Source organism: Nyctereutes procyonoides, unplaced genomic scaffold, assembly GCF_905146905.1.
Source record: "Nyctereutes procyonoides isolate TBG_1078 unplaced genomic scaffold, NYPRO_anot_genome, whole genome shotgun sequence".
Taxonomy (NCBI): domain Eukaryota; kingdom Metazoa; phylum Chordata; class Mammalia; order Carnivora; family Canidae; genus Nyctereutes; species Nyctereutes procyonoides.
The window spans coordinates 16035995-16054878 of NW_026575020.1; the positions used below are offsets into that span (position 1 = coordinate 16035995).

Below are 18884 nucleotides of genomic sequence, written 5' to 3' on the forward strand. Positions count from 1 at the left end.
ACCTTGGGCATCTGCATAGTCTTTCAGAACATCAAGACAATTATGGGTTTAGTACGTTTCTCTGATTTTCCTATTAAGTTTTTGGCCTATCTGCCTCAATTTCTAATGGTAACACTTTAAGCTGTTAGTCTCCACTGATTGGTAGCTCATTGCTCTGTTTTTTTTTTTTTTAATTTTTTTTTATTTATTTATGATAGTCACAGAGAGAGAAAGAGAGAGAGGCAGAGACACAGGCAGAGGGAGAAGCAGGCTCCATGCACCGGGAGCCCGATGTGGGATTCGATCCCGGGTCTCCAGGATCGCGCCCTGGGCCAAAGGCAGGCGCCAAACCGCTGCGCCACCCAGGGATCCCTGCTCTGTTGTTTTTGACAGTGCCTTTGGGGCATTAATATTTCTATAGTCTGATCCAAATAAAGTTAGGTACCTTGGCAGGGGTAAAGTATTGCTGGTTTTTAACAATGCTTGTCTCTTTCCTCTCATGGGTAGAACCTCTGTGCTATGGAATAGGAGCTGGGAGTTGATTGGGAATCTGCTCTTCACGGGCTGCCCCACCAAGATCCTCCCTGTAGAGCAGAAGCTTGAAGTGGGAGATAGGGAACTGGTGCTTTGGTTACCACCACTGCCCAGTATACATTTTCCTCAGCACAAAGCTTGGTGAGATGGTATCAGTGGATATTCACTGGTTGCCAAAAACAAAAACAAAAACAAAAACCTGGTATAGCTCTCTGAAACTGAGAGTGTTGGGAGGTACCACTCAGCTGCTGAACTCACTAGAACAACACTTCTGCAAAACAGACCTGTAAGCACTGCCATTACTGTTCCTCATTCATTAGCCGTTCAGCCTTGATTATTCTTATAGAGCAATGAGCTGGAGGTAAGGGAAAGGCTGCTGTGTTCAGGCTGCTAAGCCCTCTTCCACACAAAGCTATGGGGGGGGTTGAGTGTAGTTCCTACTCAAATGTGATCCTTCATTCTGTTCTTATTGAATTCTATAGATTCAGTCAGTCTCCAGAGACTTTGAATGATTGTCTTTGGTGATTGACTGGTTTAACAGATGTCTCTCTGGGAGAAAGGTTTCACCCACTCCTCACATCACCATTTCCAATATATGTATATAGTTAAAAATTCAATTCAAACACTACACAGAGAACTAATGAAAAGTAAGTCTTCTTCTCATCAGACCCAAGGACTAAACATGTCCTAGAGATAACAATTGCTATCAGTTTTTTGTTCATGTTTAAATACTATGGTTTTTATATAAATATATAATTAATTTTAAAACCTGAATCATTAAGAACTTTAGCTGCTGCAAAATGCAGCTTCAGCTTTTGAGAATGTGACTTGTTAAAATCTTGTTACACCCAAAATGTATATTGGCTTTCCAGCTGCTTCTAACATGCATTTGTAGTCTTTATAGGTTAAACAGTCCTTTCTGGCTTGGGTCTTTGTAGATCACCTAATTTAGTTTTTTATATACTTACTGGTAAAACTGGGCAGTATTCTAACATCTCACATTAAGATTATACACATCAAAATGATCATACTGTCAACATTTTTAGTGATGTCTTTTGCTATAGTAAACTGTATACAACATCTGCTAAAATGCTAGTATAGATATATGGCTTTAGAAGTCACACAATGAAGTAAGAGCTGTAAAATATTTTTTAGGTGATAAAAAGCGTTGCCTCAAAATGGAACAAATTTAAAATAACAACACTGGGTTGTTCCTAAAGTGTTTATTTTAATTGTGATATTTTTGAAATAAAGGGCACTTTATGTGTTAGCTCTGAGGACTGTTATTATTATTGAAATGTTCTGTGGAAAAAAGAAAAAAAGAGAAATCTTCTGTGAAATGGTTTTGTTTTCTGATGGAGTGCTCTCTAGAAAAGTACCAGATTATCTTCCCAAATGAAGAAGTTCAGCTGATAAAACCTTGTTTTGCTGCTTCACCTTGTTACTTATAGTTCTTGCTTCAGTATCATCTACCTATTTGCATGATGTAAAACTGATAATAGAATTCCATCTGGGGAAATAGTAATAAATTAAAGACAGTGATATATACTGGAAAGTAATTAAAGATGAATAATCAGACTGTTGTTTAAAGGACAGACTTGCTGAGATTGTAGGAACTATGTGTGATATGGGTTTTGACTTTCCTAGTCATATCCTGAATTTACTGTGGGACTTCTGCCTCTTTTAATTTCAATTAATTAGGTTATTTTAGGGGAGAGTCAGGGAAAAGGAACAAAAAAATGTTATTTGTTCTCTTGACTTTGAGAATAATGGAAAAAGAGAGCAGAGACAGAGAGAAACTATCAATGTGAGGTGGACAGCCAGGGAAGCAATATGCTTCTACATTTTTTTTTTAAGATTTTATTTATTTATTCATGAGAGACACACACAGGCAAAGACACAGGCAGAGGGAGAAGCAGGCTCCCTACTGGGAGCCTGATGCGGGTCTTGATCCCAGGACCCTGGGATCACACCCTGAGCCCAAGGCAGAAGCTCAATCTCTGAGCCACTCAGGGGTTCCAGTATCCTACATTTTTTTTTTTTTAAGATTTTATTTATTTATTCATGATAGACAGAGAGAGAGAGGCAGAGACATAGGCAGAGGGAGGAGCCCGATGTGGGACTTGATCCTGAGACTCCAGGATCACGCCCTGGGACAAAGGCATGCGCTAAACTGCTGAGCCACCGAGGGATCCCCCCCCCCCCCTTTTAAAGATTTTATTTATTTATTCATGATGGACATAGAGTATCCTACATTTTTTAAAATGTGAGCAAGTGTCTACTAAACAACAAGGATCCAACACTAACCAGGCAGAGTTAATCTTCACAAAATATGAGCTGAGCTTAACATTGTGATCTACACTAAAAGTTGGTGCAGTTACTCTGACATTTTAGTAAGAGATGGTAAGCTACCTGTGTAAATTATGCTGGTGCCAAATTGAATGGTTGGCTGGGGCAGAGAAAAGAACTGAGCCAAGTGGGAAGCTTCTCTGTGGCTTTATAGCCCAGGGGTTCAAGGAATCTGGTGCTCTACATTTCTATAGCATGAAACACAATTCAGGGACCCTAGAGCCCCTGCCTATCTGCGTGTCTCTTAGTGTTGGGAGCCAGAACACGGTGATGAGTGTCGTGCAATTTGAATTTTGGCATAATACCTTTTGGGCAGTGGTGATTCAGTGCTGGAAATGAAATGTTTTGGCTTAAAAATAAGTTTCCCTAAGTGGTTCAGGAGATGGGAATTGTATTTTCATCTTGGTAAGGCTGTTTGTATGGCCTGTAATTAATCATATTGTTTCTCCTTTTGTCTCTAGCTGCTTCCCTCAGTTGTTACCTAGGTAACAAGGGTGGAAGCTACTTAAAGCCTGGGATGAAAGACTTTTTATCTTCATGAGTGTTTTCTTTTTTTTTTTAATTTTTATTTATTTATGATAGTCACACACACACACACACACACACAGAGAGAGAGAGAGAGAGGCAGAGACATAGGCAGAGGGAGAAGCAGGCTCCATGCACCGGGAGCCCGATGTGGGACTCGATCCCGGGTCCCCAGGATCGCGCCCTGGGCCAAAGGCAGGCGCCAAACTGCTGCGCCACCCAGGGATCCCCTCATGAGTGTTTTCTTTAATCAGATTGCTTTCCTCCTAATACCAGGAACTGCTGCTTTGCAGATTTGCATCATCATAGTCTATATAAGTACTGCTCTCTAGTATCAGGCAATATGGTGCTTATGCTAGTTGTGATGTGTATATTAAAGCAATAGGAATTGTGGTATGATGTAGAATGAATGAAGGAACCCTAGGAAATTTTGAAAAAAAGTGAGACTCTCAAAGAAATTTAGCTTGGGTAAAGTATTATGTGGGGAACTTGGGTAGTCAGAGACCATATGAATCCTGAGTGTGATTGGGTCAAAATCACTAACAGATAAATCTCAAAAACAACGTTGAGCTAAGGAAATCAAACACAAAGTACATTTATACAAAATTTAGAAACAGGAAAACCCTTCTATGAGGTTAGGAGTTAGGATATGATTACTTGTAGAGGGTATAGGTAGTTATTGCAAGGAGAGCAAAAAGAGGGCTTCTGGATGCTAGTAATACACTGTTGATCTGGGTGTTGAGTATATTGGTATGTTATGCTTGTTAACATTGAACTGTACAATTATAACCTGGTTGTTTTCTGCATACATGTTTTACTTCAATATAAAGTTATAAAAGGAAAGAAAAGGCTTTTAGTAGTTCAGTTCTGCTTATAGGATAGTCCTGTCTAATTGCCCTTAATTAGGAATTGGATAGATAGGGACTGGTTAAATTGTGTTATGTTCCTTATACCCCTGGGGATACAATGTAGCTATTTTGAGAATGAAAAATTCTATAGGTACTGACAAGAAGCTATTATTAAATAAAGGAAGTTTCAGAACTTATAACCCATTTATGTAAAAATAAGCCACTATATACATACGCTGGTATATACTTAGAAAATATCTTGAAGGACACACATTCAATTGATACTTAACAGTGGTTAGCCTTGAGGATTGGTTTATGGGTAATGTGACAGAGTGGGGAATGCTGAACTCCTGCATACTTTCTTTTTACTGTGAACATGGGTTACTCTTATGATCAAAACAAACTTAAAAAATAAATTCTAAATTCTATTTTAAAGGCAAGCATATTAGGAGAATTATTGTTACTCTTCTGGTTAAATCTCTAAAGTATGGTGAATTGCTCCAAAGTATTGCTTTTTTACACATCACAAGAAAAGAAAAGAAGAAAAGTTATGGGAGTAATTAGAGGTGTTCCCCCCACCCCAAAGAGTTAATATAGTTCCACCTTATTCCACTGTAGATGATGAAGCAGATTCTAATGACCTTGAGTAAAGAAAGCGAATGTAGGCATTTGATATAAAGTGTAACTAAATTGTCTCTCCAATTGTCATTTTAGTTGATCCAGAGTACCAGAAGGAAGCAGAACAAAGACATAGAGAATTGGCAGCTAAAGCTGGAGGATTTAATGACTTTGCAACTTTAGCTGTCATCTTTGAACAGTGCAAATCAAGGTATGTGAAATAGTTCTATGTACTAAGAAATTGTCTGTTTGAAATATAGCTCCAATGCATATTTATTATGTAACTGTAGACAGTAAGGTTCAGTGGGGATACTGTTGACCTCAAGTTATTTTTGTGAACATAAGTGAGATTTATCTATGCCAGGTAACTGTTACTAAGTAGGCATTTATTATATAATATTAGTTATCTTCTTCATTCTCTCCCTAAACCTTTCCTGAAGGTGACCTTATAGAATTTTGGTTCTGTAGAAGTAGCATGGATGAGGAAATAATTGGACATTTGTTAAAGTATATATGTATAAGAAGAAATTCATTTACAAATTATTTTAAAAGATTTTATTTATTTACTTGACACAGAGAGAGAGAGAGAGCAGCAGGGGAAGGAGTAGGCAGATGGAGAGGGAGAAGCAGGGCCCCCTACAGAGCAGGGAGCCTGATGCAGAACTTGATCCCAGGACCCTGGGACCATGACCTGAGCCAAAGGCAGATACCCAACAGACTGAGCCACCCAGGCACCCATACAAATTATTTTTTAATTCACTCAGAGACACATTAGTTTTTTCAAATTCTTTAAAGTGCTTTCTCAGTAATTGGACAGATCTCATAAAAAAAACTGACTATTGCTTATTTGTTTCTAGTTTTGTAATAGGTATGAGAATGTTAAACTATCTTTTTTTTTTTAAGTAAATTCTGTGCTCAATGTGGGGCTTGAACTTAAGACCCCAAAATCGAGAGTCACATGTTCTACTGACTGAGCCAGCCAGACACCCCTGTTAGACTTTCACTTATAGAAGGTATTTTCAAGATACCATTATTTTTGTTTTGCAGTGGAGCTCCAGCTTCATGGTGCCAGAAACATTGGATTCATTGGAGATGCTTATTTTCTGCATTTCGTGTTGAAGCTCAACTTCGGGAACTAATCAGGAAGCTTAAACAGGTAATTATTATAATAATCTTTCCTTGAGTAGCATTTTAGCAAGATTCTCTGAATACTGTACCCCAAACTATAGGAAATTATGAGATGTTCTGATCTCTGGTTTGTAGGAATAGGCCCCATTCCTAGCTGCATGTAAGTACCAAGCACTATTAACCTCTTATCCTTTGGAGAGATGCTTTTCCTTGTCTTGGGTAATTTCCTCACTTTTATATGCTAACCAGTGCTCAGCTGAACCCTTGTGGAGGCCCTTCAGTAAATTTCTGGGAGCCCTATCTCTATCAAGTTCTCTTCTCTTCTGAACTCTTGGCCTGTAAATTCTAGCCATCTTGGTCTTCCTGGATTCTTGGCCCTGTTTCTTTAGCTGGGGGAATAATGCTCCAGGTTCCACATGGATTATTCCTTCCCTGAGCCTTCATCCAGAATCTCAAGGTTGACTGTAAGCAGGGGCAGTCATTGGGCTTATTTCATTTATTTCTTACACTTCATTTATTTCTCATGGATCACTATTCTTATTGCTTGATATGCAGTGCTTTGGAAATCATTATTTCATATATTTTTGGTTGTTTCAAGCAGAAGGGTAAATCTGATCTCTCTTTTTTTTAAAAGATGTTATTTATTTATTTGAGAGAGAGAGAGAGAGAGCTAGCGATTAAGGGGAAGAGCAGAGGGAAAGGGACAAATAGACTCTGCACTGAGCACAGAGACTGTCGTGGGGCTCAATCTCACGACCCTTGAGATCATGACCTGAGCTGAAATCATGAGTCAGACGCTTAAACAACTGAGCCTTCCAGGTGCCTCAAATCTGATCCCTCTTACTTCATTCCGGCCAGAAACAGAAGTCTTTAGAAATGTGTAGTTTTCAGAATGAAAGATTATTTCATATTATTCTGTGAGATTACCACTATATATATATTATTTCTATAGCAAAGTGATTTTCCAAGAGAGACCTTTGAAGGCCCAAAACATGAAGTACTACGAAGATGTCTTTGTGCAGGCTATTTCAAAAATGTAGCTCGAAGGTAAGCAATATGAACTTGAGAAATGGATAAGAAATACTACTGTATTTGACTACAGTGTTGAACTATTTAATATAATATTAAAGATTGATGATTTATTTAAGCTCCGTGATTATGATGACATCAATTACAGTGACTCCATAATTGTCACTTGTGAAGGGAGAGCTGCAGTGGCTCAGAGTGGGATATTGGACCTCAAGTTTGGTAGGAGGGAGTTTGTAGGACAGCTGTCTAGAATGGGGTATCAGTACCTAAGTTGAATGACAAGGGTTTCCTTGCAAGGGGTGGCTCTGTGTGGAGGTTGAAAGACAAACAAGTTGAGTGAGCATGACATCTCTGAGGAAGGAGAGCTCAGTGTAGAGTGTCAGCAGTTGAGCAGGATGGGGAAGGCACTCATATGGGAGGTGTTTGGTGTTGCATTTAGAGTCTGAGTGTAGTGAGAGAGGGCATCTTCTTAGGGGAAGGGGTAACAATAGTGATGATGAGAAACTTATTATATACAAAGGAATTGATCACATAATTTAATATATTAAGGAATGGTGAATGGAGTTAGAAATACTGAAAGGGAGAAAATAGAAAATGAGAATGAGCCCTGTAGTGTTGGATTGGAATTTTAGGGTATCATTGTGAACTTAATGGTTTTCAATATACTTAGATGGATGGATAGATAGATACAGGAATAAAAATAGATGTTACTGTATATATTTATAATATATATTTATATGTATGTGTGTAAATATTTACATTTATACAAGATCCTAGCTCTGAGATGAAGTGAGAGCAATAACATAATAGTAATGAATATAGTTAGTGCCCAGATTGTGACTTGAAACAACCATCTGCCGCCTAATGGACTCAGAGCTGTTTGGAGAAATAGGAGTAGGAAAGTACAAGATGAGCCCAGAACATCTTATTTTATCAGTAAGCAAGAAGAGATAAATCAAGTTTGAGGGCATGTTAGAAGTATGCTGGAGCTAGTTGCTTGAATAGTCCCCAGCTGATCCAATATAGGACATTTTAGCATCAAAATAAATAATGATAGTAATGGATTTTATAGCCTACTAAGTAAAACATGAAATCAATGGGTCTGTAGTTCTATAAATTAATAAATGAATAAATTAAAAGTTTAATGACAAATGGAATTAGTCGTGCACCTCTCTATAAAATTCTTATTAATTACAAAGAGAAAAAGGAAAAAAAGTAACTTTTTCATGGAGTAGCCTGGCAGATGCTACCCAAATCAAGCCATCAAAGTGAACACTATCAGTCATGAAACAAATTGAAATCATGTTCTTCCTGAAAGGATATAATGAAAAATACAGCTTCACTTCTGTGATGTTTCTGCCAAAGATACATAACCTAAATCTAATCATCTTGAAACAAACAAACTCAAATTGAGGAGCATACTACAAAATTATTACTAAAAAAGCTGTCAAGATCAGGAAGGTCAAAGACTGGGGAGTATGCCAGAATGAAGGAGACTAAGGGGACATGAAAAATAAAATTAATACTTGATTCTGATTTGGATCCTTTTGCTGTAAAGGATATTATTAGGACATTTGGATAAAACTTCATTGGGATCTGAGGATTAGATGTTAATCATCCTTCAGTGTTAATTCTCTGGTTTTGATGGTTGTATTATGTATTACAGTTATGTAGGAGAATGTCCCTTTTTTTTTTTTTTAAAGATTTTATTTATTTATTCATGAGAGACACACAGAGAGGCAGACACGTAGGCAGAGGGAGAAACAGGCCCCCCTCAGGGAGTCTGATGTGGGACTGGATCCCAGGACCCTAGGATCATGACCTGAGCCAAAGGCAGATGCTCAACCACCTAGCCACCCAGATGCCCAAGAGAATGTCCTTGATTTTAGGAAATGTACACTCATGTATTTGGAGATGATGGGGCATAAGGTTGGCAACTAACTCACATAATTCAAGTAAAAAAGATTTTTGTACTGTACAGTATGTAAACAATTATAATGCAGTCTGATCTGTATTATAATGGGACTATATACAAAGTATTATAGGAAATCATCTGTAGTGATAATTGAACTAGGGCTAGTATTTTGACAAGTCTTTCGAATAATATTTATGTAGGGAAGTATAGAAGAGGATAGGAATTATTTTTAAAGATTTTATTCATTTATTTGAGAAAGAGGTAGAGAACTGGAGTGGGAAGGAGGGGCAGGCAAGTAGGGAGCCCAATGTGGGGCTCAGTTCCAGGACCCTGGAGTCATCACCTAAACCAAAGGCAGACACGTAACCAACTGAGCCACCCAGGCGCCCCAGAAGAGGATAGGAATTTGAAGTTAAGAACATGAATTAGAAAAATGATAGGTGCAATATTCTAATTATCAGATTTTAGAATAGTGAAAATTATCCCTTTAAAAAGAGATGTAGCATACTATATAAAGAACATTGTATTTAAGTCAGAAGACCTATGTTTGGGACTTGCTTTCACTATACATTAACTCTGTGATCTTTAGAAGACTAGTTGATTTATTTGAATCTCAGTTTTGACTTCTAAATAAAAGTACTTTGCTCTCAAAACTCGCAGGTTGTTTTGAGGCTTTATTATAAAATCATTCTAGAAACTTTAAAGCACAAATATGGTATTACTGTTAATATTACTAATTATTGACCAGAAATGTTGTACTTAACTGAAATGACTGTTTAGGTTATATATAATGAGAAGTTGTATCATTATTTAAGAGGAGTTGGTAGAGAAATTATAGTGACAGTTGAAAAAGTTTAAACTTCTGTTTGTAGCACTCTTTGTGGTAAAACATAAAATTGTTCATTGTTAGACTTGGTGGTCTATTTATTTCATTGTTTTACTGTTCTTTATCCTTTGATTTTGTTTTATTTGGTTTGGTTCTTAGATCTGTTGGGAGAACGTTTTGCACAATGGATGGGCGTGGAAGCCCAGTTCACATTCATCCTTCCTCAGCAGTAAGTGCTTTATTATTATTATTATTAAAGTGTCCTATTTTTAATAAAGGAAAGAAATTTGTAAAGGTGTAGGAATTAGTAATGCACAAATGTCTTCTACTTTTCACTTTGAGGTTAAGTTTAGCCTATATCTTTATTACATAAAACTGTAAGGTACTGGTTGGCCCATGCCTCCTGATTGAAGAATATAGGAATTAATTCAGAAGAATTTGGGCTGTTAGTATGTGGCTGATCAAATGTGGAATAAGGCGGCTTACTGAGTTATCATCCTTAAATGAATTCTTTTATATAGCTTCATGAACAAGAAACCAAACTCGAATGGATCATTTTTCATGAGGTATTAGTTACCACCAAAGTCTACGCAAGAATTGTGTGTCCAATCCGTTATGAATGGGTGAGAGACTTGTTACCCAAGTTGCATGAATTTAATGCACATGATTTGAGCAGTGTGGCCCGACGTGAAGTGAGAGAAGATGCAAGGAGGAGATGGACAAATAAGGAAAATGTAAAGCATCTAAAGGGTGAGTCAATCACTTGTTCTAGTGATAGAAGTCCAAGAAGCATAAATATTGTTACATAGCATAGATTCGGGCTCTGTCCCCTGAGAAAGCAGAGTTGTCACAAGTCTCAGACTTTACTTTCACTTCTGTCTTTCCTTCCAGTTAATCATATTTTCCTTAACCCCTCTGTCTACAACATTATTAATAACAACAGTATCTCTTGAGCCTTTGTCATGTGCTAACAACTTGCATTACCCCATTGAGTTTTCACAATAACGCTGAGTTAAGTACATGTAAGTATATATCCCCGCTTTATAGATAAGGAAATACTTAGCATATAATAATTTGCTGAAAATTCCATAGCTAATAAGTTGTGAGTCTGGATTTTTGAATCCAAGGAATTCCACTGACTTGATGTGATGGCCTATACTGTTAATTATAATGACATACTGTTTTTCAGTAGGTCTTTGCTACTTTTATTTTGCTTATAAAATTTTGTGAACTATTACTTCAGAACATCTTTTTAAAATATTTTCTAGGGATCCCTGGGTGGTGCAGCGGTTTGGCGCCTGCCTTTGGCCCAGGGCACGATCCTGGAGACCCGGGATCGAATCCCACATCGGGCTCCTGGTGCATGGAGCCTGCTTCTCCCTCTGCCTGTGTCTCTGCCTCTCTCTCTCTCTGTGACTATCATAAATAAATAAAAATTAAAAAAAATTTTTAAAAATTTTTTCTAGGGGATTTTTCTGTGAAATGTTAGGTCCCTAGTTGAGAGACATAAACAGTTATACTGAACTAGGACAGAAAGTTTAATTTTCACCTCATAGGTACAAAAGGCTCTTCAGTAAAGCTTTCTGAGGCTGATTTTTTTAAATAAGATTTTATTTTTATTTACTTACTTATTTTTGAGACAGAGAACACATGCTTGTAGAGGGGGAGGGCAGGGAGGGGCAGAAGGCAGAGAGAGAGAACCTCAACCAGCCTCTGTGCTAAGCGAGGGCTCCATCTCTCAGCCCTGAGATCATGACCTGAGCCGAAATCAAGAGTCGAATGCTTAACCCACTGAGTCACCCAGACACCCTTAAATTTTTATAATAAAGGTCAATTTGGGATGTGAAAACCAATACCTTTTAAAAAATAGATCTGTTGAGATAGATCAGTGGTTGTGAGAAGCTGGGGGTGAGAGGAGGGGTTGACCACAAAGGGACAGGAGGGAATTTGGGGGGTTGAGAATTCTGTCTCCTGATTTTGGTCACAGACTGTATGGAATAGTAAAAATTCATAGAACTGTATGCTAAAAAGTGTATATTTTACTATAGATAAATTATACCTTGGGGATCCCTGGGTGGCTCAGCGGTTTCGAGCCTGCCTTTGGCCCAGGGCGTGATCCTAGGGTCCTGGGATCGAGTCCCACGTCGGGCTCCTGGCATGGAGCCTGCTTCTCCCTCTGCCTGTGTGTCTGCCTCTCTCTCTCTCTCTCTCTCTATGTCTATCATAAATAAATAAAAATAAATTTTAAAAAATTATACCTTAATTTTTTAAATGAAAAAATGTATAAACTATACAGCCTCATACAAAAATTAATATATATAAAAAAGAAATGTAAGTATAGATATCTGCTGATGGATTTTCACAAGCATTATCATTCCCCCCCACAATATATATTGTCATGAAGACCTAACTATATACACTTGGCCAGAAGAAATACAGTAGCAGAAATGAGGGTCATGTCCTCTACATTTAGTAACATTAATTTATGTCCTCAGCTAGAGTTATGTCTAGTTCCAAGAACCCATGTGAATACTCATACCAATGCAAGAACTTAAGAGTCTAAGGCATTGGGGCGCCTGGATGGCTCAGTCAGTTAAGTGCCAGACTCTTGATTTCTGCTCAGGTCATGATCTTAAGGTTGTAAGATTGAGCCCTGCACCAACTGCGCACTGAGCGTGGAGCCTGGATTCTCTTTCTCCTACCTCTGAGGCTGATTGATGGAGCAAATTGTGTTATCCTTTTTTAACATCATGAGAAATAAGTAGGGGTGCCTGGGTTGCTCAGTCTGTTGGGTGTCTTCAACTCTGGTCGTGATCCCAGGGTCCTGGGATCAAGCCCTACATCAGGCTCCCTGCCTGCTTCTCCCTCTCCCTCTGTTGTTCCCCCTGCTTGTGCGTGCGCTCCCCCCACCTTCAAATCAATAAATAAAATCTTTAAAAACACCATGAGAAATAGAGTGGTAAGGAATTTTGCCCAAGATCTGGAAGAGTCTAAAAATGTAGTGTTTCATTGCATTGTATAACTCTACTACATGTTTGAATTAGGGTCAGTTGTTCTAACATTTAGGTCTCCATGGTTGCTTTCTCCCTTTCCTTCCCTTTCTGTTTCCCCTTCCCTTCCCTTTCCTTCCCTTCCCTTCCCTTGCTTTCTCCTTTCCTTCCCTTCCCCTTCCCCTCCCTTCTTCCTCTTCCTTCCCCTTCCCTTCCTCCTTCCCCTTCCCTTTCCTTCCCCTTCCCTTCCCTTTTTATTTTTTAACTGTAGACTACATTGTTTCTTTTAAAAGGACACATTTTAATTTACTTTTTCCTCCCCCTTAACATTGAAAAATCAGGGCATGTCCTTCTCCTAATATTTCTTGTACTGATTTTCACAACTGAAGTTTTACTGGACTAATTTGTAACGTTTTCAGATGGAATCTCAAAAGAAGTCCTAAAGAAAATGCAAAGAAGAAATGATGATAAATCCATATCAGATGCACGTGCTCGTTTCCTTGAGCGAAAACAGCAGAGGTCCCAGGATCACAGTGACACACGGAAGGAAACAGGCTAAGTGGTGAACCTCCAATTCAGGAAGTAGGAAAAGCAGCCAGGAAATGTGCTTCTACTTTGCCATTTATATCAGACAGCACTACCAAGAGGAAGTGGTCAGCAGCTGTTATTAGCATATAAGCTAAAAGCAAAATCAAAGTTCATCAGTACCAATAAATGGAATTTTCAAAGAAAAGATTGAGTTGCCATTGTCCTAGGCAATGATATATGAAACCAATGAAAGACAATACATGTAATATTTTCCTCACTTCAGTTTTGCTGGCCTTAACTGGTATCAAATGCTGTCATTGAAATATTTTCAAAGAACACTGAATTGTATTTAATCAGCGTGTATTCCATTTGCATTTGAAGTATTAAAAATTATTTTCCTTAAATCTCTTTAAGGCCTTCTTGTTGCTATTAGAATAGTATTATATCAGGTTATCAGGTATGTGACCATTTCCTTCAGAAGGCTGAATATAAGAGGTTTTTACTCAGCAATACTTAGATGTCTAACTGTTTAATTGCTACAGAGCTTTATAGATATTTAGAGAAAAGACTTAATCAATTAGTAAATAAGAAAATTGCCTATGGCAAGTTTCTTTGTTGAATTAATATTAATCCTTAAATTGATTTTTCTGGGATTATACAGATTCCTTTTTATATAAAAATATATTGTTTAAGACAGTAGCTATAGCCATTAACCAAAGGACAGATGATATATATATGTTGTTGTTGTTTTTTTTTTTTTTTTTAAGCTGTCCCTACATACCTGTATCAGCATCATGTATGTAGGTGTGACAGTGTTTCAAACAGCCCCTCTACCTGGCCTACGCTCTTGGCTCCAGCTGCTTGGGTAGGACCAATTAAACATCGTTATGCTGATCTTGAAATGGGATTTCTTCAAAGCAGCCAACACTACATCACCAGTGTTTCAAATTGGAACCTTGAGGCTAGTTAGTATAACACTCAGGCCACACTCAGCACTTGCCCACTCTGTGTTTACTGCCTTGTATTCTAGTTATTTGTGTATCTGTCTGTCTCCCCCACTAGATTATACGCTCCTTGTGGGCAGGGACTATGTCTTTTTCATCTTTGTATCTTTTATGGCACCTAGCACAGTGCTTTGCACATAGTAGTCATCAATGTTTGTTAAATAAAGCTATTAGTGTCATTAAAATTCAAAAGGTAGTATAATGTGTGTTTTTAGATATTTTTTGTGAAAATTAAGAATCTAAATTTTTCATAGGTAAATAACTTTTTGCAATTACTTTCTTTGCTGTCTTAATAGTTTTCTGTTCAATACTAGAAACTTGAGTCTTTATTGAAAAAGCACATCAGGACCCAAATCTGTGTGTTTGTTCTTAAAGTAAGGTGAGTGATGATGGCTCCCTTAAGATTCCCAGCATGGTTAATTTGTCTGTTGTAATCTTCATTGCTCTTGACCCTATTTTAGCACATTGGTCTTACCAGGTTCTCTTCTCAAGTATATGTATTAGTATATTTCCTTAGATGTGGTAGGGTTATATGTGGGTTCTTAGAATGAATACACTCTTTCGTTTCAGTAAAAATTAAGCACACATTCTAAATCTATAATCCCTAGTCACATTTCACCAGTTGTCCCAATAATGTCCTTTATAGCATTTCCCCCCAGTTCAGGATCCAGGCAGAATTGTGTATTGTATTTAATCTCTTTTAGTCTGGAAAATATCCTCAGTCTCCCTTGATCTTTCTATTTAACATTTTTAAATAATATTTTTGACATTTTTTAGTAATACCGGCTATTACTTTCTTTTAGAGAGGGAGAGGGGGAGAGAGATTTTTAAGCAGCACTGAGCTTAATCTCATGACCCTGAGATCACAACCTGAGCCAAAATCAAGAGTCAGATGTTCAACCAACTGAGCCACCCAGGTGCCCCCAGCCTAAGTTATTTTATAGAATGTCCTCAGTTTGGATTTCTCTAATGTTTCCTCATGGTAGGAACACATGGTTGGAATTCCATGACTGGAAGACTGCATAAATAATACCAATGTAATTCCTAAGGCATCAAATCTGGAGGTACGTGGTATTTAACCCCTATTAGTGACATTAATTTTGATTACTTGGTTAGGGTATTTTGACTTCTTCAGTGTAGTTACCCTTATTATTAAGTAATTTGGGGGAGGGATATATTGAGATTATGTTTTTTTTGTTTTTGTTTTTAAGGATTTTATTTATTTATTCATGAGAGACACAGAGAGAGAGAGAGGCAAAGACACAGGCCGAAGGAGAAGCAGGCTCCCTGCAAGCAGCCCGACGTAGAACTTGATCCCGGATCCCGGGATCACGCCCTGGGCCAAAGGCAGATGCTTAACCGCTGAGCCACCCAGGTGTCCCGAGATTATGTTAAATAGCCTATTCCTCATAAATTATCACTCTCTGGATTTATCATCAATTGATGATTCTTGCCAAATCTGTTTTATTTTTATGGTTGCAAAATGGTGATTTTTTCCCCCTAACTTTTTTTTTCCTAAAGATTTTATTTATTTATTCATGAGAGATACAGAGAGAGAGAGAGAGAGAGAGAGAGAGAGAGAGAGGCAGAGATATAGGCAGAGGAGAAGCAGGCTCCCTGGAGGGAGCCTAATGCGGGACTTGATCCCAGGACCCTGGGATCATGCCCTGAGCCACCCAGGTGCCATTTTTCCCCCTAATTCTTTCCTATATATATATTTGTTGGCATTATAAAAAATAGCTTTCTTTGAAGAAGAATTTCCAATAAACAGATGGGTGTTAGGAATAGCATAGATCAAGACAGAGAATTAGAATGCCCAGGGGCTATTTGAGAAGTATGGCAAACAATCCAGTTTATTTGGTGCAAAGAGTACATGTAGGATAGTAATGGGCTGAAAATATTGGTTGAGAATAGATTATGGAAGGCTTTTAAAGCCATCCTATGGAATTTGGACTTATTTTTTACTATATCAATTTATTAAAGGAGAATGACATCATTAAAGCTTTAAGGTAATTGTCACCATAGTTCCTATAAAAATAGTTGATTTCCTCTGAGAGGCTATCAATAGGATGAGAGGAATACTAGATCTAGTTAAGAAGGTAGAAAGAACCTTGGAGGAACAGTGGTGGTAATGGACAAATTTGTTCTTAAAAAAGTGAAGATTCACCTTCAAATTACTAAATGAAAAAAAAAAAAACCAAAACAATGGAAACAAATGTTACCATAGAAAAATGGCCAATGGACATGTTTTCTCACAAAAGAGGAAACATGAATGGTAAAACAAGATACTAGTAATTAGGGAAATGAGTTGAAAACAGTGAGATGCCATTCGTTTTCATCAGATTGGCAACCATCAATATGCCTGAAAAGTGTTGGCATAGAATAGTTGCTTTTATTTTAGGGAACATTTTGGCAATATCTAATAAAGCAGAAGATGTGCATAACCAATGACCCAGCAACCCAACTTTAGATCTATATCCTAGGAACTCCATATTCTGTTCCTCATGAAATTTGACTCATGTAGATTTAGCATCAGTTGATGATTAATGTTAAATACATAAAAATGTCAAATACAGCATTCATCAAAATATATGTATTACATTGTTTCTAACAGCAAAAAAGTCGAAAACCATATATGTATCAATAGGGAAATTGTTAAATAATTGTGATATGTTCTTATGGTCAAATTCTTTACACAGTGAAAGTGATTTTTGAGACTCTTGATGCCTACTCTTAAAGGGCTTTGCAGAACAGGTGAACCAGTTTCCATTCCCAACAGCAGTGTAGTAAAGCGCCTGTAGTCCCTCAAAAATATTCTTCTAGGGTACCTGGGTGGCTCAGTTGGTTAAGTGTTTGCTTTTGGCTTAGGTCATAATCCCAGGATTCTGGGATTGAGCCCGGCATCAGGCTTCCTGCTCAGTGGGGAGCCTGCTTCTCCCTTTCCCTCTGCCTGCAGCTGCCCCTGCTTGTGCTTTCTTCTTCCTCTGTGTCAAATAAATCTTTAAAATATATATATTCTTCTAGTTATAGACAAAAAAGGTGCCTAGTTATTATGTTAATTTAGATATTCAGCTCTTTTCCTTTATGTTCAAACTGAAATAACTTTTCCCTTATGTTCAAACAAGAAATAATTGATTTGAATTTGATAAGGCCAGGTAATAAATATTTTAGGCTTTCAGGACATACAGTCTCTTTGGAAACTACTCTGCTAAAAAAAAGGGGGGGGGATCCTTGGGTGGCGCAGCAGTTTGGTGCCTACCTTTGGCCCAGGGCGCGATCCTGGAGACCCGGGATCGAATCCCACGTCGGGCTCCCGGTGCATGGAGCCTGCTTCTCCCTCTGCCTGTGTCTCTGCCTCTCTCTCTCTCTCTCTCTCTCTCTCTCTCTCTCTCTCTGTGTGACTATCATAAGAAAAAAAGAAGGGGGGGGAACTACTCTGCTGTTGTAGTATAAAAGCAGCCACAGACAATACATAAACAAATGGGTATAGCTGTGTTCCAATAAAACCTTATTTATGGACAATGAAATTTAAATTTCATATAATCATATCAGGAAATATTTTTTTGATTTTACTTTTTTAGTACTTGCACTTTAATCCAGGAAACCTACTTTTCACATAGCCATTCTAATTCAGATTACTTCATTTGTAAGAAAAGATCTTAATTTCATAAAGTATCTGAGATCTTTCTGGCTTTTATTTTTCTTATAGCAGAGTTGATAGGATTAAGCATAATGTTAGGTATCAATAAATTTAAATTATGATCTTTATTCTCCCCAGAATTTTCAGAGTACTCTATATTACTTGTTAGCTGTAACTGTAACCCAAAAATATTAATAATACAAAATTCTCTTGGGAAACTATTAAATATTTTCAACTTTTTTTTTAAGATTTTAAAAATTTATTCATGAAAGACACAGAGAGAGAGGCAGAAACAGGCAGAGGGAGAAGCAGACTCCATGCAGGGAGCCTGATATGGGACTCGATCCTGGGACTCCGGGATCACACCCTGAGCCGAAGGCAGATGCTCAACCACTGAGCCATTCGAGCATCCATTTTCAACTCTTTTTTAAAAGATGTATTTATTTATTTTAGAGAGAGTGAGTGGGGAGAGGGGCAGAGGGAGAGAATCTTCAAGCAGACTCCCCACTGAGTGAGGAGCCCAATGCAGGGCTTGATCTCATGACCCTTGAAATCACCACCTGAGCTCTGAATCCAAGAGTTGGATGTTTAACTGACTGAGCCCTCCCTGCTTTTTTTCTTTTTTTAAGTAGGTTCCACACCAAATGTGAGGCTTGAACTCAACCTTGAGATCAAGAATTGCATGCTTGGGTGCCTGGGTAGCTCAGTGGTTGAGCATCTGCCTTTGGCTCAGGTCGTGATCCTGGGGTTTGGGGATTGAGTCCTGCATCTGGCTCCCTGCAGGGAGCCTGCTTCTTCCTCTGCCTGTGTCTCTGTCTCTCTTGGTGTCTCTCATAAATAAATAAAAATCTTTTTTTTTAGATTTTTTTAAAATTTATTTATTTATGATAGTCACAGAGAGAGAGAGAGAGAGGCAGAGGGAGAAGCAGCTTCCATGCACCGGGAGACTGATATGGGATTCGATCCCGGGT

The 18884-nt window shown here is 38.0% G+C and overlaps 1 protein-coding gene across 1 annotated transcript in view; it reads left to right on the plus strand.

Moving 5' to 3' along the window:
• The window catches only part of DHX40 (DEAH-box helicase 40), a 47790-nt gene extending 33325 nt beyond the window's left edge, over window positions 1-14465 (plus strand). Inside the window, exons 13-18 of the mRNA XM_055333899.1 lie at window positions 4950-5064; window positions 5901-6009; window positions 6934-7028; window positions 9911-9980; window positions 10273-10501; window positions 13161-14465. Coding sequence (XP_055189874.1) covers window positions 4950-5064; window positions 5901-6009; window positions 6934-7028; window positions 9911-9980; window positions 10273-10501; window positions 13161-13300 — 758 coding nt within the window. The 3' untranslated portion in view covers window positions 13301-14465. The remainder of the gene's footprint in view (window positions 1-4949; window positions 5065-5900; window positions 6010-6933; window positions 7029-9910; window positions 9981-10272; window positions 10502-13160) is intronic.
• The last annotated feature ends 4419 nt before the right edge of the window (window positions 14466-18884 follow it).